This window comes from Scyliorhinus canicula, chromosome 20 (genome assembly GCF_902713615.1).
Source record: "Scyliorhinus canicula chromosome 20, sScyCan1.1, whole genome shotgun sequence".
NCBI lineage: Eukaryota > Metazoa > Chordata > Chondrichthyes > Carcharhiniformes > Scyliorhinidae > Scyliorhinus > Scyliorhinus canicula.
The window spans coordinates 62,490,012-62,517,709 of record NC_052165.1 but is presented as its reverse complement, the minus strand read 5'-3'; the positions used below and the strand labels follow the sequence as shown (position 1 = coordinate 62,517,709).

The window sequence follows — 27,698 nt, the reverse complement described above, 5'->3', positions numbered from 1 at the left end:
TGGTTTGAAACTAAAGGGGTTAACTAGCACCAGCAAGAATGCTGCACCAAAACCTGTTGTCTGTCGCTGCTTTCAACCTCCATAGACTTCCAAGGACATGCCTGCTCAAATCTCAAAGGCAGCGACTGTCTCCAAAATGGCTGCTCCCTGCAGTTGCTGCTGGCTCCACCTGACTGCTGGGTGCAGGGCAGTCATCGCATGTCATTATAACACAAATCAACTACATGGAGGATTCTCAGGTCAAGATGCCATGTTTAATCCAGTGAAGAGCACTTGTGTACTCTCTGCACAATATTGGAAGCCTTTGTGGTCAAGGTGGCAGAGGATGTGGTTTGTAAGGAAGCCAAGGTTTGTGGCAGCACTGCATGATGCATGTGTTGCACACTCCTGAAAGTGGACCATGGAGGTGAACGGATAATGCTGTTCACGGTTGTGGCCTCACCTTGCGCAATGCACATCAGCTGCATCGCGTTTAATAATTAAGGTCACAGCAGCAGGTTCTGTGGGCGGGATTTTCTCAGCCCGGGGCCAGGCCGGAGAATCCCCACGACCGGGCCACGCCGCCCCGGCGCCAGCACGCGATTCTTGGCACGGCTACGGTCGCAAGCCGCTCTACGCCGATTCTTGGCCCGGGATGTGGTGCAGTTAACACGCTGAGTCCCGCCGGTACCATCCACACCTGCTTGCAGCCGGCGGGAACTCTGCGTGCAAGGGTCGGGTGGTGGCCTGTGGGTGGGGAGGGGGGGTCCGACTCCGGGACCTCCAATGTGGCCCGGCCCGCAATCGGGACCCATCAATCGGCGGGCCGACCTCTCTGTCCCCCGGCCTCTTTTCCTACATGCCAGCCCCTGTACACCTGCGCCATGTTGCATCGGGGCCAGCACGTTGAAGGAGGCCACCGCGCATGCATGCATTAGCGGTTGTGCCACTACGCATGTACGCGGATCCCGCGGCGCACAGTTCACGTGGCATGAACCGCTCAAGCGCGTGCTGGCCTCCTGTAGGGGCCAGAATTACTCCTGGCAGCGGCCCGTTCACTTCGCCGTAAAACGCAATGCCGTTTACGACGGCGTGGACACTGCCGTGGGAGAATTCCGCCCTGGGTATGTGGTCATGCTTCCTACTCACCTCAGCATATTTGGCATGGTTTGAGTATGCACAAAGTGGATTCTTTGGTGCCTCATTGACCGCCATTGGCAGAGATTTGAAACATCCAGTGGATTGGATTGGATTGGATTTGTTTATTGTCACGTGTACCGAGTTACAGTGAAAAGAATTTTTCTGCGAGCAGCTCAACAGATCATTAAGTACATGGGAAGAAAAGGGAATAAAAGAAAATACATAATAGGGCAACACAAGATATACAATGTAACTACATAAGCACTGGCATCGGATGAAGCATACAGGGTGTTGTGTTAATGAAGTCAGTCCATACGAGGGTCATTTAGGAGTCAGGTAACAGTGGGGAAGAAGCTGTTTTTGAGTCTGTTCACGTGTGTTCTCAGACTTCTGTATCTCCTGCCCGATGGAAGAAGTTGGAAGAGTGAGTAAGCTGGGTGGGAGGGATCTTTGATTATGCGAAGCTCTTCTCAAATATAGATATTTGACAGTCATATCAGTACTTCTTTTTCAGAATTCCTGCATTTGATGTTTTTACTTCACTGGATGTTAGCCAAGCTATATGCTGGAGTGAGGGTGGACTCAGTTTTTGGAGACTCCAGAGATGATGGGATAAATGCTAAAACATTATTGTTCAACACACCGTCCATATAAGCACATGTAGGTAATTCTGATTAACAAATAAAAAATGGGTAGGACGTCCTTGCTGAGCATGTGATTTGAATGTTCATATGCTGACATATATTTGAAAGCTGAGTAGGCCAGTGATTTTTTATGGTTTACTTCCTTGGTTAAGGAGAAAGGAATGCCAGTGATCGTGAGTCCATGGAACGATCCCACCTCCTGGAAACACCTTCCAAGAATGCGGTTGAAGATGCAGCTCTAGGAACGGCCTCATCAGCCATGCAAGAACCTACAGAACCCATGGCCAGTAACATAATGTTTCTTAGGTGGACATTCATCCTGGTGAGCGGAAATCACTCAAGAAAAAGATTTCATTTTGTTAGGTGTTTGTTAAGTGAGTAAGCAAATAGTCAAGTATCTGTTTTGCATGAGTAGATGCAAGTCTTGACTAAAAATAGTACATCTGGTTAAAATGTTGTTTCTGTGAAAGCCACACCTGAGGTTAGTCAGTAATGTTTGTTGGAAGGCACAACTCTATGATCCTTAAATAATTGAAAGTCATTAAATTTTTTCCCAGCAACTAGAAACTGAGCCAAGCATTTTGTGCGTGCATTTCGAGATGTGTCAAACAAGGTCAATTGTTCTGTATAAATGCCATCACAAAGCAATAAAAATTCCATGGCGCCGCTCATAAAGCATTTTTGGTCATAATTGCTGTTTACAAAGTGGAATTAAATTAAGATTTGAGGAAGTGTGTCGTGAGCTATATCAATATAATCACCTTCGGCTACTCGTAAAACTTAACCCATTTAATTCAGATTGTCTTTCACATTGACCAGGCAAATGGCAACTTTATCAAATATTGTGAAGGATCATTAGGTCTTCATCTCCTTATGGAAGCTAGGAACAGGAGTATGCCATTCAGCCCATTGAGCCTGCTCCATCATTCAATATGATCAATGTTGATCGGAGACTTCAATGCCTTTTACCCACACTATCCCCATTCCCCCTAACCCTTTACATTATTGTTCTTCAGAAATCTATCATCCCTACCTTAAACATACTCAATGACAGCTTCCACAACCCTCTGTGCAAAGAAATGTTTCCTCATCTCAGTCCTAAGTGGTTCCCCCTTATTTTAAAATTGTGCCCCTGATTCTAGACTCCTCAACCAAGGGAAACATCTTACCTGATCTACTCCGTCTATTCCTTTAAGTATTTTGTAGGTTTTAAAGAGATCGCCTCTCATTCTTTGAAACTCTGAGAACACTGGCCCAATTTGCCCACTCTCTCGTCATAAGACAGTCTCGCCGCCTTCAAAACAAGTCTGTCAACCTTCATTGCACTTCCCCTATGGAAATAATATCCTTTCTGAGGTAACGGGACCAAAACTGCATTCAGTACTCCAGGTGTGGTCTAACCAAGCTTCTATACAATTAAAGCAATATCTCACTACTCCTGCACACAAATCCTCTTGCGATAAAGGCCAACATTCCATTAGCCTTCCTAAAACCTTGCTGCATCTGCCCACTAGCCTTCAGTGACTTATGGACAAAGGCACCCGGGTCCCTTTTAACATTGACACTTTCTAACTTATTATCATTTAGGAAATACTCTGCACATCTGTTCCTCTGCCCAAGGAACAGATTACCTCACATTTTTCCACATTATATTCCATCTGCCAAGCTCTTACCCACTTACTATGCCTGTCCAAAACATCCTGTAGCTGCTTTATATCTTCCACACAGCTCACATTCTTGCCTAGCTTTGTATCATCTACAAACCTGGAAACATTACATTGGGTCCCCACAACCAAAGCTTCACAGTGAAGCCCAATGGTGTTTTAAACAGCCTCAGAAAAACAACAGGAATTTGGTTAAAACGTTGAGTACAGCAATGGGGTGCACCTCGGCAAGTGCCAGCCAAGGTTTCCCACCACTGACCCTGACAAGCTTTCCAGGTGAAGGGCGCGCTGCCAAGAAACATCTGGCTAAGGATCCGGAGAATCCAGCCCAATGATATTGATGAGACAAATGACCTTTTTAGTGTTGTTGATTTAGAAAGGAACACATCTCCAAACTACACAGAAAATATTTGTTTTCTTGGAACGTGTCCCAGCATGTTTAACATTCACTGGAATTGGCAAATGGGGTCATCGTTGAAAATGGTGCCATTTTCTTGGGCAGTTGATACATGAGGTCCCCACGTGACACTGGCACAACTTCATACATACATGAAAAGCGAGCACCGTAAATTAATTTTAACAATCTAACTGTGCAGTTGCAGTTTTGAATCCTGGCCGGTAAGGTGTGTAGCCCTTCACAGGTAATTTCTTTTTCTGGGGTTAGGAACCCAACTTATACAAGCAAGGTTTGGGCCACTGTTGCCCTGATTTCTCTTCCTCTTTTGTCTTCACAAAACCTTTCCGAATTCCTCGGTAACTATGTACCCGGGTGCCAGTGAGACAGTGTAATATTTCCCGCAGATATTGCCTCAGTCCGTTTCAGGCAGGCCATTTGGGGCATTTAACCTGATCATTGAAATGAATCAGACCTCATGGAGCATTGCTTGAGTGGCAAGTTCTCAGATTGTACTGACTAACGGCATGAGAGTTAACAATTGCCACTATTAACTAAAAAAAAATCAGTTGCTGTGACAATGCTGTTCTCCCGCACTTATGTGATACTTGGCTTTTGCACTCAAAATCTGAAATAGAGATTGACTCATAACCTTCTGACTTAGAGCCAAGTGTTTACCAACCAAAGTAAATTGACACAAGTCGTGGATAGTGTCAAAAATTGAAAAGCAATAAATATAGGGCGAAATTCTCCCAAAACGGGAGAAATCGTAAAACTGCCGTAAAACCCGGGCGGGTTTTACGGCAGCGCGCCCCTTCCCGACGGGGGACCGATTCTGGTCCCCCGTCGGGGCTAGCAGCCCGACGTCGGAGGCTCCGACAAGTCGGGCTTAACGAAAATCGTTAAGCCCGCTTGCCGGAGTTAGCGCCGGCTGACGAGTCATATGACGTCTGCCGCGCATGCGCAGGTGGGAAGACTCCACCCGCGCATGCGCGGGTGACGTCATCGCGTTTTTGCGCGAAACCCGCGCATGCGCGGGCCGGGTTGCCCCTCAGCCGCCCCGCGTATTGATACTGCGGGGCGGCGGAAGGACAAATAGTGCGCGGGCATCGGGCCCGCTGCCCGCGATCGATGCCCACCGATCGCGGGCCCATGGCACCCTTGGCACGGCCGTGGTACTGCCGTGCCAATCGGTGCCATGGTTATTTTTTGCGAGTTTGTCACGACGTTTTTACGAACGGCAGGACCAGGTGTGTTTGCCGTTCGTGAAAACGGCGGAAAGGGCTGGGACTTCGGCCCATCTAACAGCTGTGAATCGCTGCCGGCCGTAAAAAAACGGCGGCAGCGATTCGTGTCGGGACTTCGGCGGGGGGGTGGGAGAATAGCGGGAGGGCGGGAAAAATGTCGGGAAGGCCCTCCCGCTATTCTCCCACCCGTCGTGGGGGGCGGAGAATTTCGCCCATAAATTTTCAACAAGACAGTAAACTATCTAACAGAAATAAAATGCACCTTCTACAAAATGGGTCACAGGATTTTAGTTCTCTCTTAAATCTAGTATCACAGGCAGCACGGTGGCACAGTGGTTAGCATTGCTGCCTACGGCACTGAGGACTCTGGTTCGAATCCCAGCCCCGGGTCACTGTCCGTGTGGAGTTTGCACATTCTCCCCATGTCTGCGTGCATTTTGCCCACAACCCAAAGATGTGCAGGGTAGGTAGATTGGCCACTCTAAATTGCCCCTTAATTGGAAAAAATAATTGGGTACTCTAAATTTTAAAAAAAATATCTAGTATCACATGATCATAATATGTCTTTATCTGACACTATTTTCCAATTAAAACTTTTAAACCAAATATTGACAGCAGCAGTAAGTACTGCCCTCAATATTACACTTTGAGCTACCTATTATTTGTCATTTTTGGAATGATTTTAAAGTAAAACCACGTCGGAGAAAATGGTTGTAATGCAAAGTTAAACAATACGGAGACCAGGAATCCTTCCAGTGGTCGTAGGCACCAAATTTAAATGTGAAACATGATACTCAACCCTTTAAACCCCCATGTCAACCTGTGACCTCTACCCACCACCATGATCCTTTATAGCCCCTATGCCCACTATGGCCCTTGATCCACCCATAGCCAATTTTGAATATTAAAAGATCATTAAATTAATAGTAATCAGGTTCACACCTTTGGTGGGCGTGAACCTGATGACGTCTGCTCAGAGGGATCGCGAACATTTGCAAACTGGTGGAAATCAAGTTTCAGGCCTCTCCCAGGATTTTGTCGATATAGCGGGATTTGTGCCAGGCGTAGTCCAGCAGAAAATCGCTCCCATTGTCTCTCCATGTTCTTCCTCCCAAAATGCATGACCTCACATTTCTTCCCTATGCCAACCCATACGTATTCACCATATTGAAAACAAAACACTCATTCATAAAAAAACATTTACCACATTTACACCACTGCAACTAAATAAAGCCTTTATAAAGACATAGAGGGTAGCAATATGGATACAAATTGGCAGGATAATAGGAAGCAGAAAGTAATGGTCAATGGATATTTTTCAGGCTGGAGAAAGGTTTGTAGTGGTGTTTCCCCAAGGGTCAGTATTTGAACCCTCGCTTTTCCTGATATATATCTAGATCTTGGTGTACTGGGGACTGTTTCAAAATTTAGGGATGACACAGAAATTGGAAGTATTGTCAACTGCATAGGCAAATTGGTGGAATGACAGATAAAGTCCAATGTGGAGAAATGTGAGGTTATGCGTTTTGGTAGGAAGAACATAGAGAGATAATGGGGGTGATTTTACGGCTGCTTTGCAACGGGCACTAATCCCGTTATGTCGGGAAAATACTGGGAGGCCTGAAACGGAAGTAATCAGGTTCATGCCAATTCTTCCGGGAACATACTATGTTCCCACCCACCTTGGCATGACAAGCTGCCGGCGGGAATCACTACTGGTCTCCACAAATGGAGACCAGATGGGCTGCCCATGCCGCAAGGCTTGGATAATATTGTAGTCCCAGGGTCGGGATTATGACAGCCATTGCACCCTGGCACTGACAACCTGACACTGTCAGTTTGGCAGGGTCCGAAAGGGATGGGGTCTGAAGGGCAACATGTATAGGGCAAGTTATTCAGGTCTGGAATGCACTATCTAGAGGTGTGGTGGAGGCAAATTCAATCAAGGAATTCAAGAGGCATGAGATGGTTATTTGAATAGAAATACTGTGCAAGAGTACGGGGCAAAGGCAGGAGAGTGGTATTAAGTCATCATGCTCATTTGAAGAGCCGATGCAGACACGATGGGCCAAATGACCTCCTCCTGAGCCGTAGCAATTCTGTGATTCTGTGAAGAAGAATTTCATTCAAATTCACAATCCCTCATAACAACAGAAATTGGAATTCATTGTCCCACATCAAAGACTCTACAGCCACTTATAGTTGCCAATCAAACCATGAACTAGCAGGCCAACTGTGATAAAGATTGTGAAATCAGTCATGCAGCACTAATCCATTAATGGAAACCCTCAGTCTTATGTGGACAGAGTGATTTTTTTTAAACACTCCAGTTTCTTTACAAAGATTTAAAGGGCAGGACTTTCAAATCCCTAGATAGCTCTATTTGACGGGTCCCTTTGATAGATCCTTCTGACAGTTTTGTCAGTTGACTTTGACAGGTCTGTTGACAGTTCCAATGAACTTGCCAGTAATGAGTTTATGCAGTTTTAACACACATTTATGCCTACTTCGAACAATTCCAAAGATCACATGTCCTCCCCCAAAGATGTCCCAGCACCAGACCCGTAGAGTTACCCTGGGCGGGATTCTCTGCTCCTGAGGCTAAGTGTTGAAGCCGTCGTAAATGCGAGGATGGGGAGGAAGGTGGAGGAAGGGTGGGGGGACTAAAATTGGAACAGGTGAAGCAGGGAAATTAATAAATATATTAAAACTGGAGAATGTAATGTGCACAATGTCACACTCCGGACATCATAGTTTGTAACAGAAAAAGAACAATCTTAAAATGCAGGGCAATAATGCACTGCAACCTTAAACTGACAAGATTATTTCAATCTGGAAACTTTCCTGACTAAATAATATTTAAATTTTTGCTGAGCACAGCTGTGCCTTAGTTAAATTATACGTTATCTGTTGTATAATATGTTACTCCTACACACCATCCAATGTGTCATAAGTAATATCACAGGGCATAAATTAGTATGTTTTATAAAGTCACTAATATACTCAGGGAAAACAGCAATGCCTAAGAACTATTCTAGCTTTACTGTTTCGGTCTTATTCTCCAGATTATCCCGTTTTATAATCTCATTCTAGGATTTATTATATGCATCAAAAATAAACATAACTTGGATATCAATATATAATCAGAAGGTTAATTAAAGCAAGCATTATTCTATGCAACAATGAGGCATTTACTGGACTATTGAGGTTTAATATAACACAAAGAGCACGGCATATAATTAAGCTTGAGCCACATAAGGCAGAAATCGAGAAATTGAGTTTAGCCAGCACTCGTTCATCTGCATGCAAAACATGTATTGTGTGCTTTCAGAAGAAAGTGGATTTTATCAAGGCTCAGTGCCAATGTAACTTCCTCCACATATTTGCAAGATCATTGTGGACACAAGACTCTGACTCTGTATTCAACACAGCTCCCTTCAAACTAACATTATTCAAGAGTTCCTGGGTGAGAGAGAGAGAGAGATAGAGAGAGAGAGAGATATGGCAAGGGATTGAGAGGAAGCATAATGAGCGGGAGAGTGTGCAAGATAGTGAGAGTGCTAAATAATGAGGGAGAATGTGCCAAATAGTGAGGCAGAGAGAATGAGAGAAATACAGAGGCAAGAGTGAGAGACACTGCAATTCACTAGTGGGTGGGATTCTCCGTCTGTTCACGGCAGCAGGATTCCCCGGTCCCGCTGCAGAGAATGGGAAATTTGGCTCAGCGCTATATTCTCTGTCCTCACTAGCAGCGGTAACAGGGCGGACTAACAACGGAGAATTCAGCACAGCCTGCACAGTTGTGGGCTCTTTGGGTGAATTGTCATCCCAACTATTTTTATGGAAAACAATTCAATTAAATTAAACAAACTGAGGGACAAAATATAGGGACAGCTCTTAAAGGGATATTGCCTGAAACAAAAACAAAGAGCAAGTGAAAGTTAAAACAAAAAGTGATTAAAAGAGTCGATAAAGCACTCCAGACACTGCGGTGCCCACTGGGCACGGAAGACCTTGATGATGTCCGTGGACACTGTATGCTCCCTCTCCAGGGACAACCTGCCGTGAATGTAACCACAGTAGAGGGACAGACAGTCAGGTCAGATGACCCCCTCGGTCGCCCGCTGCCTGAACCTGTTGATGGCAACTTTGGAAGGTTCACGAGGAGATCATCCTCTGTCCCACTACCCCTTCGCACTGGGCGCATAATGGTTGTGACATCGCTGACAAACGTCCAACCATTGATCTGAGTGGCTTGCTAGGCTATTTAAGGGCTGGTTTAGCTCACCGGGCTAAATCGCTGGCTTTTAAAGCAGACCAAGCAGGCTAGCAGCACGGTTCGATTCCCATACCAGCCTCCCTGGACAGGCGCCGGAATGTGGCGACAAGGAGCTTTTCACAGTAACTTCATTGAAGCCTACTCGTGACAATAAGCGATTTTCATTTCATTTCAAGAGTAAACCCCATTACTGTTGGTCTGGGTTACATGTAAGCCAGACCATCTAAGGATGGCAGATTTCCTTCCCTAAGTGAACCAGATGGTTTTTTAAAGCAATTGACAATGGTTTCATTAGGTCTTCATTAGGCTTTTAATTCTACTAACTGCCATGATGGAATTTGAACCCAGATCTTCAGAGCATTATGCTGGGTTCAAATTCTATTAGCCCAGCAACAATACCATTGTGCCGTCACCTCTTGTTTCTTTCTGTGAATGCTGATTATGTAACCCATTAGGCCCTCTGCTCTCACACTTCCCTCAAGAGAGGGGCAGCATGGTAGAACAGTGGTTAGCACTGTTGTTTCACAGTGCCAGGGTCCCAGGTTCAATTCCCGGCTTGGGTCACTGTCTGTGTGGAGTCTACACGATCTCCCCGTGTCTGTGTGGGTTTCCTCCGGATGCTCCGGTTTCCTCCCAAAGACCTGTGTTAGGTAATTTGGACATTCGGAATTCTCCCTCTGTGTGCCTGAACAGGCGCCGTAGTGTGGCGACTAGGGGATTTTCACAGTAACTTCATTGCAGTGTTAATGTAAGCCTACTTGTGACAATAAAGATTATTTTAAAAAGAGTATCGCTTATGTTAAATAGCCTCTCCATGTGGTTTCTTAGGTTCATTGGTGAATAAACATAATGGATCCAAGGTTAATCAGCAGCTTAAGAACAATTCATACTTTCCGATTTAATGTTAAATAATTTTTTTTCCCCAGCACACTGGTTAATTAAACTTTAAAATGACTTCCTACAGGGAAAATCTGAGCAGCTTCATCCCATTATCTTACATCTCAACGTTATGATGAATTGGAAAGTACTTGCCTACCAATAATGAGAAGCAGTCTAATTAATACAGGAGATGGTATGCAAGAGTAACAAGCTGCTGTGTCACCACATTCTCCTTCTATTTAATGAGGCTTGGAAACAGCATTCACTATTACAACCCCATGGACCTAATTACACCAGACAAGTGCTGACATCTCTCATCTCACCATTAGTGTGCAAACAAAAAAACACATTCTCTTTTGGCAAAAATGACTCCAGATACAGTGAAAATAACTTAAAGGAAGGCAGGGTTGTGTTTTCATAGCACCTGATCACATCTGATATCCCTCAAAGTACTTTGAAAGCAGTCAGTCATTGCTGTGTAGACAAACATGGAAGTCAATTTACACGCAACAAGACCACTCCATAACAATGAGAAGATTTAGGGCAGCACTGTAGCACAGTGGTTAGCACAGTTGCTTCACAGTTCCAGGGTCTCAGGTTCGATTCCCGACGTAGGTCACTGTCTGTGCGGAGTCTGCACGTTCTGCTTGTGCCTGCGTGTGTTTACTCTGGGTGCTCCGGTTTCCTCCCACAGTTCAAAGATGTGTGGGTTAGGTGGATTGGCCATGCTAAGTTGCCTTTAGTGACCAAATAGGTATGGTGGGGTAACTGGGTTATGGGAATAGGATGGAGGCGTAGGGTGCTCTTTCCAAGAGCCGGTGCAGACTCAATGGGCTGAATGGTCTCCTTCTGCACTGTAAATTCTATGATTGACTGTTTTTGGTAATGCTGGTTCAGCGGGAAATGCTAGCCGCATGACTAGCAACTCCTTACTCTTTACCAAATACCTTGGTGCAATCTTTATTATTTACTTGAATTGTTTTAATGTCTCATCCAAAGGTCAGCATCTCCAAAAATACAGCAATCCTGAATCTTGTACTGGACTATCAGCTAAAATTATGTGCCCTGAGATGTTGACTCAGACAAGATTGCCATCAATTTGGCCAAGCTGCCACAATTTATATTGCCTCTGAGTGCAGGTGAGTATAAATATTTACCCAAAAGCAGATTCTATCAGCCATCAAGGATGAAAATCTGTTCTGCCAGCAGTTCACATTACTTGCACTGAACATTATAAATGGTTTTCAATTTTTAGTATGCTGCCATCAAGTTCACGACTGATAGCATAAAAATATTAGACTTGCAACTTGTTTCAATCTGATTATGAAAATAATGGCGATAACATATATAACACCTGTCTTAATGAAATGGATGTCTATGACCTGAATCTGTAATGCAGATTTCACTCTTGCTTTACTGATTCAAATTCTAGCTAAGCAATTTAAAGGGTGCAATGAGGCCACATCTTTTAATGCACAAAATATTCCTTTGACTTTGGACCTGAGAAAGTATTTTCTTTTTCTTGTATTGAACAATATTACCTCAGGGTTTGGGGATTTTTGATCCAGTCCCATTGGGGCAGACCGCACTCAATCCTTTTGCTGTCCTTCATTTGCCTGTTTGTCGTGTTCAGCCGAACGTGATCCACATTATTGGCTGCTGGATGTTCAATGGGAGGTCTAGCAGTGTGTGTGAGACTCATACATGCTCCAGCTAGCCAACAAATCTTAAAGGCAGCCTGTTCTCCTCTTAAAAGGGGAGCTAGACGCAATGGAAGGAATCTGCTGCTGACTGCCAGTACTGCAATTAGCTGCAAGGAGAAGCTGAATGGATTGTGCATCAGGAAAAAGAGATGGTTTTGAGGCTCACAGATGCCAGCGCTGGAGTTCTTAGTGGTGGAGGTCGACACAAGAGGAGAGGCCATGTTTCCATGGCATGGAGGCGAGAAATAGGAGGCCAGTTCTCAGAGGCTGGTCCTAAGGAGCTGGCAGTGGCTCTGCAACAAGCTCAATGAACTCTTGTTCAACAAATATACCTTCACAAGACTCTCACAAACCAGCAATCTCTCACACTGCTCAATGCACCCATCAGAAAGCTCGAGCAGTCTGGATTCAGCCTAACATTCAGATGTGCCACTTCAACCTGCTGCATCTCCCAGTGCTTCCAGCTTCACACCTATGTTCCTGCCTCAACATCACCTGCTACTTGGCATGAAGTGCAAGCTGTTGGTGGTGTGACCTTGGACCTCTCGCTTCCTACACTATCCTTCCTCCTTCCCTTCCCACAAATCTCTTCTGATTTTCTGCTTCCAAGCAGCCAATAACTACTTCCTGGCCAACCACAAACAGCATCAGGAGGAAGAGTGACGGCAATACCATACCACTGATAAAAAAGTGCCATCACTTGATTTGACACTCACAACCACCAGCTCAGATACAGGCATTGAATATTCTGTAAGTTAGAAGCTAGTATAGAGTTGGGATATTTATGTGGTGACTCACCAGCCAAAAAAGGATGGAATTATCGATGCATATATATTTACAGAACAGGAGGGCATTCAACTCATTGTCTCTGTGCCAACTGACAAGGAGCCATCCAGCCCAATTCCACTCTCCAGCTCTTTGTCCGTAATCCTCTAGATTACAGCACTTCAACTGCATACTTTGTAAAGATTATGAGGCTGTCTGTGTGGAGTTTGCACTTCCTCCCCTTGTCTCCATGGGTTTCCTCTGGGTGCTCCAGTTTCCTCCTACAGTCCAAAGATGTGCAGGTTAGGTGGTCTGGCCATGCTAAATTGTCCCTTAATGTCCAAAATGTTAGGTACGGTTACGGGGATAGGGTGGCGGCGTGAGTTTGAGTAGGGTGCTCTTTCTGGTGCACACTCGATGGGCTGAATGGCCTCCTTCTGCACTGTAAATTCTATGATTCTATCAAACCTCATTTTAACCGTCTTTGCTCCCAGGGGAACAGATTGGAATTTTATATATTGTACCCGCTTTTGAAATCAACACGAATATTTTTTTAAATAAATTTAGAGTACCCAATTATTTTTATTTATTTTTATTTTTTATTTTCCAATTAAGGGGCAATTTTGCGTGGCCAATCCACCTAACCTGCACATCTTTGGGTTATGGGGGCGAAACCCACGCAGACACGGGGAGAACGTGCAAACTCCACACAGACAGTGACCCAGAGCCGGGATTCGAACCCGGGTCCACAGCGCCGTAGGCAGCAATGCTAACCACTGTGCCACCGTGCTGCCCCCACACGAATATTAATGCATGACTTGTGCACCACAAAAGTGCACAAAATATAAGAACACACTAAAAATGATTATCAAAGTAAGCAAAGGCCATGCTTATACTGCAGGATCAAATAACCTTCCTCATTCATATTTAACAAGTGATATTGTGAACTCTGCAGCGCTAGAACAAAAACTAAGTTCTGATTGCCTTCCCAATATTTCCAAGCTCATCTGCCGAGTGCTTTCTTTTGCCATAAGACTCTCTGAAGACCCCTGCATATTTCTCCCCTTCTATCAAACTAGGCAACCCCCTAGCTTCTCTTCCCTCACAAAAGCCAAACTGAGATTAAGCCTTACCCACATTCCACGGAGTGAATGATGAGGTTAGTTTTTTTTATGCTTGCCATGTAGTCCTCACTAACTGTCATTTATTTTGGCTATCTTCTCTCAATGAGTTGCAAATGGCACACGTGAGGTTCAAGCTGCAACTAAAAGTAGTCTCTCAGTAAACAAATAAACAGAAATTGGAGAACATCCCTATGCTCTACCCATAACCACGAAGATGAAGCATGCTCTGGGATATCCTCAAACAAACGTATGGATTAACTACCCCTCAAGTAAATTTATTTTGCTGATGTGATGAAAGAAATGGATTTTACAACACTTCAGATTTTGAATACTTTAAAACTAATTGAGGTCTAAACCAAAACAAAAACATCTCTATAAACTGTTCTTACGGCAAGAATTGCAGAAATCCTATCCCCAATTCTTCGGCTAAATAAGCCCGCCTGTTGTTTTATGTGCTTATCTTTCTAGCTGTTAACCTCTTAAGCAAATATGTCCCACTTACTCAAAGGAAATTAGTGGTGTGCAATTAGTGTAATAGACTCCAAGCTTGTTTTAATTGCATTTACTCTAGTTTCTCAACAAGATTCCCATTTACTGCAACTAAAACTTTTATTTTAAAAAGTTATATTCTAAAACACATGAACCATGAACTAGATAGTCGCACCTCAATTTACTCTGGAAAGTACTCAATCAAATTTGGTTCCACAACAGTGGTTCAATGTAACTCTTGTTGCGTGCTTGGTTTGTTTCGAATAAATATGAGGTAAACATTTATTTGAGTATTTTTTGTTGCTCGTTGGCTTAGATGCTTCATTCCCTGGGAGTCATTTATATATAGTGAATGCTGTGGATTCATTTGTTTAATAAATAACTTCAAGTTACATTACAAGTCAAAATAGGGACATATATTTTATAATTATGAATGGCCTGCTCATGAGATAATCGGGATGAATTGCAACACTGACCAGAAGGATTGCAAATCTGATGAGATGAAGGTAATGAGGTTGTGAACTCACCAGGCTCCTCCTACAGCATCTTCCAATCCCACAACCACTACCATCTAGAAGGACAAGGGCACCAGATTCCTGGGAACCCACCACTTGGAAGTTCCCCTCCAAGCCACTCACTATCCTGACTTGGAAACATATTGCTGTTCCTTCACTGTAACTGAGTCAAAATCCTAAATTCCCTCCCTAATAGCACTGTGGGTGTACCTACACCACATGGACTGCAGAGGTTTCAAGAAGGCTGCGCATTACCAACTTCTCAAGGGCAATTAGTGTGCTGGCCTAGCCAGTGAAGCGCACATCCTATCAATTAATTTTAAAAAATGAAAACATGGAATATTTGAACCAGTTATTTTGCCTCTGAATTTTAATGGAATCTTTTGCTATTTAAATGTACATGGATACAGGTTAACACCCATCTGTATCATTATTACCATGCAAATTAAAGTATAAATGCCAAAGAATTTGCTTAAGTTTTCATTCACTTTCATGAATTAGCCATCCTCAATTCTGATGACAGTGATGATTTTTCAAAGGTACGAAACTAAACATGAATTAAATCCATGGTGATTTATTAAAAGTTTATGATTTATTTAATAACCTTTTTCCACAAAGTAGGAATAATTTATTCTAATGCTTGAACATATGGTTTTATTGCTTCCTCTACAATATATGGCTTTTTAATTTATATCTGTAAATTGTATTTTTAAAGTAATATAAAATCAATAGTGTACTAGTAGTATGTGTGATACTTGACTAGTCAATCATTTAACTTCCTGTATTTGTGGCTCTGATGGATCAAACATGATTCACAAACAACAGCCTGAAACCAGATGAACTTATATTGGCAATTGAGAAAGACTGACTACACCCGTTTACTGGACTCAAAATAAAATAACAGTCATGTGTAAAAAGAAGGATACTTTAATAATAAAAGGGCAAAAGTGCAATGTTGGTTCTAGCAACAAATACACAGGTCAAGTTGGAAAGGATAAAAACAAGCACAGGTAGCGATTCAAGCAGTAGCATAGTGCAGCGCCCTTCATTCATTATTCGGCACCATTTTATGATGTTACACTGAAAAAGCACTTTGCTGAACAATCCTTCTTCTTCCCGGGATGGTTGCTGCTGTTTATGCATTTACATTGATTAATAACAAAAGAAACGTGCTTGACTTATCTCCACTGGGAAGCAGAGGTGCTACATTGGTGAGTGGGCCACGATAACGAAGAAGGCGGAACTGGTTGATTTAAATAGAACAGGACAGTTGTATAGATATAGGTTTCTGGAACTACTATTGACTAAGTGGGAAAGAGAAGTGGACAGGGTGGGACTGTCTGAAGTACCGCTGGTGGTACAAGTCTAGTTAAACATATAATGGTTCAGTCAAACAGTAACGCATATATAAGATATGTGTGAAATGTCAAAGAAAAGAAGGGGAGGTTTTATGTCAGATTCCCTGATTAATACAATCCTAAAACACACAGTTCGGGAAATGATTATAGGCTCAGCAACAGTCCTCACGTTCAGTGTTGTGCCATGCTGAAAAATTGATTCATGTTCCAAGTGAACGAGAAGTATGTGTTCTGTAACCATTTCCATGGTAAGGAGGTCACTACACTTTCTAATTGGGTACTGTATTTCACGTGGAGACATTCTTCCTCTCCATGGAAGATGTGCTTGGGCAAATCAGTGGCAAATTCACTGTCACAGTCAGATAACCTCTGACAAAAGTCCCATCAATGTTATGGTTCCCCAGTGAAGGCGCCTGGGAATACGCCAGTCTGCCTGCTTCTCCACAACAAAGCTGAACTAGAAGCTGAAGGGAAAGAAATGTACTACAATCATGAAGGGAAAAAAAATGTTAAATCTAGTCCGCCCCCTCTGAGGGAAACAGTGTGGCAACAGTTGTCGAGATTATATATTACTGATACAAAGGATTGAGGACCTGTCAGAAGTTGTGAAAAAAAATGGCTCTGATATTTCAGTTCATTCAACGTCGCTCCAAAACCATCCTGTAAACAATCAAATCTCCCCACAGACTATTATTCTTTTCAAATGTCTTTGTCCTATAAGTTAGCAATTGCATTATTTTTCTATTGATAGTTCAATGAGCAAGTACAAGCACCCACAAGTCAGAAGACTATCAATACGAATAGAACAATATAGTTAATGTGTAAAAGTAGTCTCCCAGACTCACTCCATGCATTAACCCAGCCAGGAGGAGGAGAAGGAGTAAGCAGCAAAAAAAACAGCCAATCAGATTGGACTTTGCCAAATGCAATCCTCAATGTATGTGCAGGAAAAAAATTATATTGTGGACATCTTCCAGTTAAGTGTCCTTCCAAGCTGCAATTTTGATATGGAATTGCAAGAGTACCAACAAGTGCAAATTTAAATATGCTCGAGCCTATTTAATTTACAGAATCTTGCATTTCAACTGAAGTCTTTGTGTTGTTCGCATTTATTTCACTTTTGTTACAAATTCAGGTCAAATTTCCACGTCTGATTTTTAAAAAATAGAAGTTTATATCACACTGCACCATTTTACCCTGTTGTTTTGTTTAAGTAACACATAAAACTGTTAGACATTAGTCGTGGGCATCCATTACCCTCATGTTTTTAAATATTTTCCGACTCACAGTGATTGTATATGAAATTACTTACTTTTGAGTGTACAGTGTGTCAGTAGAGTACCTCTGGAGGTAATTGTAAGGAATTATATCTCAGGGCAGTTAGTGTGAGCACAGAATGTTGGGGGAGAATTTATACTAGGATGCCATTGGGCAACTTGAATTCTGTCCTGATGAATGTTTCGGAAATGAATATTAACTCTGCATTTAATGTTCTGCATGCAAGAGACAGTTCCTTACAAAAATATTAAGCATTTTCTCCTGCTGGTTGTGACTTTTAACTGATCTAATACAAATTGGTTTTGTAAAGTTGACACGCTGCATTGTTTCCCACTCATAATCCCACTTCAGTTTATGTTAAATTATTTTTCAGTCTAGTTTTCCAGCTTCAGTTCAACTGGATGATTTCACAGCTTTCTTACTATCATACACAATTGAAGTTCATATATGTAATGGATTTACAGTTAAATGTATTACTGAGCCCACCAAGCCCCCTGAATGACAATAGATTACATCAGCAAGGACAATGTTAACTTCATCAAATTATTTTGTACAACTGACTTAATGTTTTTGTGCAAGAAATTCTATTAGCTCATTTTGGTTAATGTCTTCAAAAAGCGGGGGGAGGGACTTTCATTTCAAAGTTGGACAGTCATATCCAATGGTTGCCTTGACGGTAGCAACAGAGAGTTGGAGAGAGGTTCAAGCATGTTTCAAAGCATGCCAACGGAGGGAGTGTCACTATACTAACAACGCAGCAATAATTAGTTGAATATTAGGGTGGGGGAGTGTAACGATGCAGAGTGCTCTTTCAGAGGGTGGGTGCAGACTCGATGGGTCGAATGGCCTCCTTCTGCACAGGGATTCTATGATATGATGATGACTACTTCTGGAAACTTATGTTTATACAGACAGTGCAGCTACATGCCATTACATCCTTGTAGCTTTTGTGACATGCAGCATTGCCTAATACAATGCAAGAAAGCTTGTATTTGTGCAGTGCCTATCGTAACTCCAGAACATCTCAAAGCAGTTTCAACAAGTACTTCTCTGGTGGAGGCACTGTTGTAATGTAGGAAAACCAGCAGCCAATTTGCCCACAGCAAAATCCCACAAACAGTAATGAGGCAAATAACTAGAAAGTCTGTTTGGGGGTGTTGGTTAATAAGTCAATGGGGGCTACAACACCACCGGAACATTTACACCATCTGCAGGGACCTTCAGGCTCTGTTCAACTTAACGTACAAAAGGTATTTGCCAGAATTTTCCGGCCCCGTTTTCAATGGGCGGGAATGCCAGTGTTGGCAGACAATCCAGCAGGAGTCCCAAAACAGCTTATACGTCGGCAGGATTTTCTGTTCAGATGTCCCCTCTCCCCTCGCCAATGATACAATGAGGTTCACAACATGAAAGGTCAGGAACCTTATTACCATATATTTAAATATCATTAGCAGGCTTCCTGGCTGTATTCCCACCCACCCCCCATGTCACGTTGGCAGGATTTAAAACAGAACCTGAAAAATGGGCGCCTGGTGAGGAGAACCTGCCTGGGGTGCACTGGTAAGTACAGTCCCCAGGGGGAAAGAGGGTCATGCCTGGCACCAGTGCAAGCGGACACATATACAGCCAGCATAATTAAGGACCCCTCGCACCCTGGACACACTATCTTCCACCTTCTTCCATCATTAAAATGATACCAAAGTTTGAGGTCACGTACCAACCGACTCAAGAACAGCTTCTTCCCACCTGCCATAAGAATTTTGAATGGACCTACCTCGTATTAAGTTGATCTTTTCTCCACACCTTGCTATAAACTGTAACATTATGGGAGGGATTCCCCGATCCCCCCGGCCGGGTTGGAGAATCGGCGGGGGAGGGGGAGGGGGGGGGGGGGGGAGGGGGCGTGAATCCCGCCCCCACCGGCTGCCGAATTCTCTGGAGCCGGGGTTTTGGCGGGGGCAGGAATCGCACTGGCCACTGTCAACCTCCACCATGGCCGGTGCGGTGAAAAAAAACCCCCGCGAATGACGCCAGTACACGCTGGCGCTCCCGCGCATGCGCCTTCTGCGTCGGTTGACGCGGTGCCATACACTCTGGCACCGGCCTAGCTCCTGAAGGTGCGCGGAGAATCCCGCCCATCATTATGCAGTCTCTCCTTCCTTCCCTATGTACGGTATGCATTGTTTGTACAGCATGCAAGAAGCAATACCTTTCATTGTATACTAATACATGTGGCAATAATAAATCAAATCAAATCAAATCTAAATCAAAATCAGGGGGAGGGATTCCATTGGTGAGCACCACTGAGCGGGGGGAGGGGGGTCCATTTCTGTGAAAGGGGAGGCTTTGATTTATTTTTTTGTATTCGGGATCCCTTTAAAATGAGTGTCCTGATTTATCATGAGCTAAGATTGTGCCTCCACCAGCATGATGTCATGACCCACCATTTATTTTTCAACGTTCTTGATAATCTGGCAGGAATAGACAGCAAGGCATCTGGCAGGTTGTCCTCCACTTTCTGATCGAGACAACATGAAAATAGATGAGAAAATCCCGCCCAATACTTCTAAAGAAGTGTTGCTGAGAATGGAGTTTCGGGACTTTGATCCCGCGGCAATGAAGGGACTGCAATGTAGTACACAATCAGGATGGTATGTGATTTGATGGGAAGTTTACAGGTGGTGTTTCCACGTGGGTCTGCTGCCTTTGTGCTTCTCGTTGATAATGGTCACAGGTTTGGAACGTGCTGTTGAAGGAGCCTTAGTGAGTTATTGCAGGGCATCTTGGATGTGGTATACACTGCTGGCACTATGTGGTGGAGAAATTGAATGTTTAAGTTGGTGGATGGGATGCTAATCAAGTAGACTGCTTTGTCCTGGGTGGTGTCAAGCTGCTTGTGTGTTTTTGGAGCTGTACTCATCCAGGAAAATGGACCACCCCCCAAAGCTGACTGGACTAGGATCCCATACCAACTACTTCCCAACCCACCTATGCACTTACCCATCTACCCACCTGAACCACCTGCCAACCTACCCACCTGTACCCTACCATTTTACCCACCTGACAATCTGCCCCCTTACCACACTCACCTACCCACTTACACACTCACCCATTCAATCATACACTGAAAAGCTTTGTGATCTTTAAAGGACTTACCAGAATACAGCAGCTAATGCCATAAAAAAGAGGGTATGGTTGCTGTGCTGATTCTCTCCTCTGCTCTCTGCATGGATTCCTGCGCTGAGGGGAGTTCCTCTGCATTGTGGATCAAAGCTTTGGCCAGAAAAATCAAACCCAGGTTAGTGGGTAGTTTTCTGTCTGAGGCACTGGACAAAGCAGTCTGGTGCTGATTGGAAAATTTGAGACATTATGATGGAGGGGTCATCGATAAAGCAACTAAAGATGGCTCAACCAAGGGAGTTACTCTGAGAAACCTCTGTTGCAATGTCCTGGGGCTGACCTGATTGACCTCCAGGAACCACAACCATCTTTTTTTGTGCTGCAAATGACACTAACCAATGGAAATTGTACCCCTGATTCGCAGTGACTTCAATTTTGCCAGGGATTCTTGACACTACACTCAATCAAGTGTTGTTTCAATATCAAGAGCAGTTGCTCTCAGCACCCCTCTCGAGTTCAGCTCTTTTGTTTGCATTTGGGCGAATGCTGTAATGAGGTCAGGAGCCAAGTGGCCCGAGCGGAACTATTCAATTGTGTACACCATCAAATCAGAATCTAATCCTCAGTCGACGCACATACTTGCTCCAAGAGATCTGGGCAGCAATCAGATAGGAACTGATCATTCTTAACCTCTCCACCCTAGTGAAGATAAAGCAAAGTCCCACCACCCTGGAAGATTAGCTAATTCATCAACATTTTAATAATTCAAACAGGAGTGATCACCCTAAATCAAGGAATAAAATAAAGCAAACTAAAGGAACAAGAGACAATAACAACTTTATTAAAAAGAAGACAGATCTTTGATGTGATTTCCATCATCGGGAATTTTGTTTTTTGTGTAATACAACATCCTCATATCAGATTATTAATTAACAACAATTGACAGAACATTTATGTGAAGAGCTGAAAAGGACTTTTAAAAACCTTAGTACTTTCATTTTCTTTTAGCGCCATTACATCTGAAGATAAACAGAATGGTAGACTGTGAAAAGGTAACACTGTTTGCCCAGTTGGCCTCACACACTGGATCTGTGTGGACAATTCTCCTCTTTGTCCTGTTACAACCCCTACTTCCAATTGTATACCCAGGTCTCAAAATGCCATTGTTCATTGAGCCAGGTTGCAATTTATTTACCTTCGCAAATGAGCAAACCTGAATGTGAAGTTACAAAAAGCCTTGAAGTTACAAAAAGCTTAAATTTTCATCAACTGCTAATCACATCCCAAGTATTTTTCTGTTGGTCCTACACAAAGAAGCTTTTCATATTTTCTCTTTCAATTCCCACTATTATTTCAAAAAGCTGAGATCCTCCCGGCATGAAAACAAGTTGAGCTCCTTTAGCTATTCTGCTCATCAATCTAACAGCCCAGCGCGTCCTTCTTTGAATCCTATCCAATGGCTCAATGCCTTCTATTTTATAACTATACAGTTACCAGAAACTGAAAACAATATTCCAGTCGTGGTCTCATCAATGTTTTATAGAGTCTCGATATCAAGTTCTAGGACTCTCTTCATTTGTATAGATTCTCCACTTTCTAACATTAATCTTTGCAATTGCTGTATTGCAATATGTTAAAGGTTTCAACATTGAATAAGTCATCAAACTCACTTTATTTTTGAACTATCTCACTAACAAATAAAATTCCATGGTTTAAAATAATAGATTTTCATGAACAATATGCATCACCTTACATTTCTCTGTGTTATTTTGAAATAGTCTTTCCAATAAACCATTTGGAATTATTTAGTGTGGCGAAAACATAGAGCATTATTTTCAACAATATCATCCACAAGTAAAATGGTAATGAAGTTTATGACACTGTGTTGTGTGTTTTTGAACACATCAGGCTTGCAATGTTTTCAATGCAGTGATCTGACAAAGATGAAGAGGCAAGAAGAGAGGGAGAGAGATACAATCTGTTCTGGTTACCGAAAGGAATGCAAGGTTTTTTAAAAGGATCAAAGCACGTATTTATTGTGCTAAGTCTTAATTAAAAGTACAGGCAGCGATTGTCCTGTGAACATCAGTAAAACATTAATTGGGTCTGTGAAGAATGGGAATTTTTGTTCCAAACTTGATTGGACCTCGGTTCAACTGAGTTTGAACGTCTGCTATTTTCTATATAAGGAGAACATGTTGAGCAGCAAAGTGGCATAGAGAACACCAGGAGCAAAGCATAAAGAAGGAGGGTTTTCATTCACCCCTCGTTCATGCGATCCAAACCTCAGTTGCATGGTTGTGGAATGTCACAGGGCAGAGCAGTGTTTCAGGTGCTCCCCAGAGAAAAGGGAGTAAAATTGAAAGATGTGTCATCAGCAGGGCCTATTGTGAATTTCTTGGCAGCTAATAAAGAAGAATAATGAAAGGCAACACAGCTTGAAAAAAATAAAGCTAGAGATTTGTTACAACTTCCCTTGAACTGTTACTCATCTCTCTGAGGTTGAAAAAATGTCCAGACTCAAATGGGCTGGATGGCCTCCTTCTGTGCCATAAAGATGGGATGACTCCATAACAAGGAAATTTAGTCAGCTGAAGGTTTCAGAAAACCATAGTGGTAACTGCTGCAGAAATAGAAGAGAAGAAAGGACTACTTTTCTCAGAACCTCTTGCCTATTTTCTAATTTGCTGCATCACTACCCATGTGGGTTGAAGTCAATTTCTTTGGAGATTTCAGATGGTCAACTCAGATGTCTATTGAGGCAGCCCTGAATGACACTGTGGCAGGGGAATTATCTCATTTACAATCAGTGGAGGTTTCAGTCCAGTCTTCTAAACATCTTGGCCTCGTTGACTATTATAAAAGGCCCGCAGGCTATCGGTCTTCATCTCACTGGTTCCACTCTGGACTTCATTGTGGCTCACAAGATCCAGCAGAACATCTGTTTGAAATGACCAAGCCTATGTTATCGATTGCTAATGGCTTCCAAGCACTTGAGATGTGCTTGCAAAAAACCTCTGCTTTTTATGACAAGAGTAATCCAAAACAGGTTACAAATAAAAATAATGAGAAAGACGACAAAACATTAGCAGGGCCAAAAGCAAGGATTAAATCTTGCATGAGAAGCATGAGGTTAAAAGGAAAAATAGAAAGAATGAAAAAGGAATGCAATTTTCCTGGTAAGCAACCAAATACAAAGAGAATGGTATTACAACGTTTCTGTTCAAATGGAAACCAGTTTATCTTTCCTGGATTTTCAGTGAAAATTAAGATTGACCATTCAATATGTATCAAAACACAATTCAATAGTTTAGTTTTCTTTTGGGAAGAAATGGCAAATGAATATATTTAGACAAAAATAAGTTCAGTTATGTATCGATCACAGCCGGGGGATTTGGTTGGGCAGATACCAGGAAGATGTTTCCACTATTAATAATAATAATCTATATTGTCAAGTAGCCTTATATTGCAATGAAGTTACTGTGAAAAGGCCTATGTTGCCACATTCTGGCCCCTGTTCGGGTACATGGAGGGAGAATTCAGAATGTCCAAATTACCTACAGCGCGTTTTTCAGGACTGTGGGAGGAAACCGGAGCACCCGGAGGAAACCCACGCAGACACAGGGAGCACGTGCAGACTCCGCACAGACAGTGACCCAAGCCAGGAATGGAACCTGGGACCTTGGTGCGGTGAATCAACAGTGCTAACCATTGTGCTACCGTGCTACTTGTTTGGAAAATTAGAACCAGTGGGCACCCTTTAAGACTAAGATAAGGATAAATATGTTCTCCCAGAAGATTGTTGGTCTATGGAATTCTCTTCCCAGGCAGCAATTTGCCGTTGAATTTAGTCAAAATAGAGTATGAAAGACAAGGGAGTTGAGGGTTAAGGGGACGGGACGGGAGGTGGGGGGTGCAGACAGTAAAGTGTTGAGACCACAACTGGATCAGCCATGATCATATTGGATGGCACATATTGGTTCAAAGGCCAAATGGACAATTCCTGCTTCTAAATCCTATGTTCCCGTTTTCTACTGCTAATCTTTTGAACGGTAATCCAACTGGGTTAAATAGTGCCACAGTCAGCCTGAAGAGTGTGATTTCTCATCGGCCTGGAGAGCAGAAAGGTGGATAACTGAAGCAAAAAGGTGTGTTGGTGTTCACAATGGTTGGCCGAACAGCTAATTGAAGATCGGGATTTTTCATTTAATGCTACCTTTTATAAAACTCCATCATCAGAGCAGAAATAAACTTCTACAGAATTAGCAATAGGATGGAAAGAAGAGAGATTAGAGTCATTTTGGACAGCAGTCTGGAACTGACGGTCCTTTTCGTTGATTCTCTTCATTTTTGCCATATATGTCAATCATAAGGAAACTACAAATGCCTTAAGTAACTATATAGTTGCAGTGGTTCAAATAAACTTATCACATTACAGTCAACACTCTGCTGTCGGATTTTTGCACATATTTTCAGTTGTTGATGACTTTTGGCATTATGTCCGCTGACATACCTCGTATTTTGCTTTCACCCATAAATAGTTAAAGTATGGAACCTCATCCTAGAAAACATCCAACTGTCTTACAAAATACAAATGACACAACATTAGTCATACGGATGAGTTCAAACAATATTTGACTCTCTGAAGGGACTTTGAACACACATTGCCAACTGTTCTTCATGCATATTTTACTCAGTTAACTTGGTCAGGAGAAAGACCGGAATGGTGAGTCTGACTGTGACCTACAATTTCAAGAGTGCACTCAAGGACTAATGCTGAATTGAGTCATCACCAGTCTGCCCTTGAATCCACGAGGAACTGCTCAGGCCAAACTCACACAGGACCATTATTTATCAGAAAGGACATTTTCATCACCGTCTGGGCTGGGTTTGAACTCAAACGGCAGAGGTGAAAGAATATGGGTCAGCAGAGTTCATTCACCACCTGCCAGTTTTTCTTCCCCTACCATCCCAGCATCAGCCCCCCCCCCCCCCCCCCCCCCCCCAACACCACCATCCCTCCAATCATTTTGCTCCAAGCTTGGCTTGAGAAAATAGAGCACTGGGATGAGTAGCTACACAGCTGACTGTACAAATGGTTTGTTTAATGTGTAGCCTACAGTCTCGGTCAAAAAGGCCCGGGTCAACCATACACTTGTAAGATTTGTAGCACTGACAGAGAGCAGAGTTTGTCCAACAGCAGCCGCCCCCCCCCCCCCCCCCCCCCCACAATTACAATATTCCATCTCCTTTAAAAAAATGTGGACTTTTCTTTGTTCTCTCATTCGCTCTCCTCCATGGCTGCTTTCAACACCCATGAAGAACAGCTCCAGAGTAATCAACTGTCCTTAACAGACGCTGACAACAGAATCGAATGAAGAACAAAGAGGTGCAGAGGGGACTGAGGTTTGCAACAGAATGGGACGGGACAACGACTGTGACAAATACCTTCTCTGCTGCTGAGCTTTGTATGAGACCTGTGTTGGATCCTGCCAGTCTGCACCAATTTGTCAATTTCAAAATATTATTCATCCAGTGACAGATTAAACCCATTATATATTTGCTCTTTAAGAGGCAAAGCGATGGGAAGTGTCTCCCATAGCTGGCCATAGAAGGTTAGCTTGGGCATGTTCAATAATAAAAATGAGGTGAAGTCTTACATGGGTATGGAGACAGATGCTGTGTTGCAGTCTTACAGAAGCTACAGGACCAAAATAACTCTTTAATAAAAACACCAATCCTTTAAAATATTCCCACCCACCCTCACCCTTTATTTAAAGGTTTGCAATAAAGCTGCCGCGACCGCATGGATAGATCCCAATTCCAAGGACTGTAATTACTGATGCCTCCCTCGGTTCACCTCCCTTCTCATTGAAACTGGGCAAGGGGATTGCCCATTCGGCCGTGTCCACACACACACCCCATACCCACACACACAATCCGGGGTGTCAATCGCCAGGCACCAGCATCACAGCTCAGGAAATAATGGTCAAATAAAGGTTCAGTGCAGATTGGGCTGCAGCCTGGATTTGCAACATTGCCATTGCACCGGGACGCACTTTCTGCCTGTCTGCGCGCTCACCCTTTTCTGTTGCGCCTCGACAACCTAAAGTCCCCCCCCCCCCCCCCCCCCCCGCCAACACCACACCGGGCGACTGTCACAGGAAATGTGACTTTCACTCGTATTCAAAAATGAGACAGAAAGATGCAGAGAGCGCGGACGTGGCCACTCACCCGCTTGACAGATACAAAGGATTGCAGGGATCCAGAGAGAGCCGGGCAGCATGTCCACGAAGCCTGGTCCGGCGGCAACTTGTTAGCTTTTAAAGTCCTTCTGGTGCAGAGGTTGTCTTGCTCCTTGCTCCGTGCCGGGCGGTTAGGAGGCTGGGGGGAGAGCCGTGCATGGAAGCCGGTGACTGAGCCGGTTCTGGGAACCCACCTTCACTGTGAGTGACTCCAGAGAGTGAGAGAGGCTGGGCAGAGCAACTGAGTGCAACAGTGAGTCTGGATGTGGGTGTGTGTGTGTGAGAGAGAGAGAGAGAGGCTGAGTGAGTGGGAGAATCTCAATGTGAATGTGAGCGCTTGCCTATCTATTTCTGTGACAGCCACTCAGCCACTGAATGTGGACACCTCACTAAATGTGGGACAGCCTGTGTGAAGCCTGAGCTGTCAACTTTATGCCTGGATATGATCGGCCTTCTAGCCTGTGTGTGTGAGAGTATTTTAGCTGTATTTGTACTGGCGCTGGGATTCCGGGAGGTTAGTGTCTGTCAGCCAGACCCTGATATGAACCCCTTATCGCATCATTAGAATTGTAGATCCCGGTTCCAGTGGCTCTACTACTGCTTCCTGGAGAAGGAAGATCAGGGGGGAGGGAGGGGGTGGTTAGCAGTAATGCTGGCTTCCCGGGATCCAATTAGACAAGTGATCAAAGCAGCTAAGTGACCCTCACCCTTGGGAATGTGGGCTTCAGAATCCATTTGCCACCTTTACAGGAGTGTGCTGGGACCCACCGGAATCAAGGGTACATTGTCCAGTCCCAACCTTATAATAGCACAATGCGCAGGGCTAACACTCAACTGCTGCGGTGACCCCGCCTGGTGTTGGCATGACCTGGGGT

At 43.6% G+C, this 27,698-nt stretch overlaps 1 protein-coding gene across 4 annotated transcripts in view; it reads right to left on the bottom strand.

The window, feature by feature from the left end:
* The window catches only part of ptprz1a (protein tyrosine phosphatase receptor type Z1a), a 256,830-nt gene extending 229,476 nt beyond the window's left edge, over window positions 1–27,354 (bottom strand). Inside the window, exon 1 of one of the 4 annotated variants that reach the window (XM_038781321.1) lies at window positions 26,813–27,354. In XM_038781321.1, the coding sequence (XP_038637249.1) occupies window positions 26,813–26,864 (52 nt within the window). In that variant the 5' untranslated portion in view covers window positions 26,865–27,354. The remainder of the gene's footprint in view (window positions 1–26,812) is intronic. The other 3 variants (XM_038781324.1, XM_038781322.1, XM_038781325.1) reach the window with 3 other exon arrangements.
* Window positions 27,355–27,698: the final 344 nt, after the last annotated feature.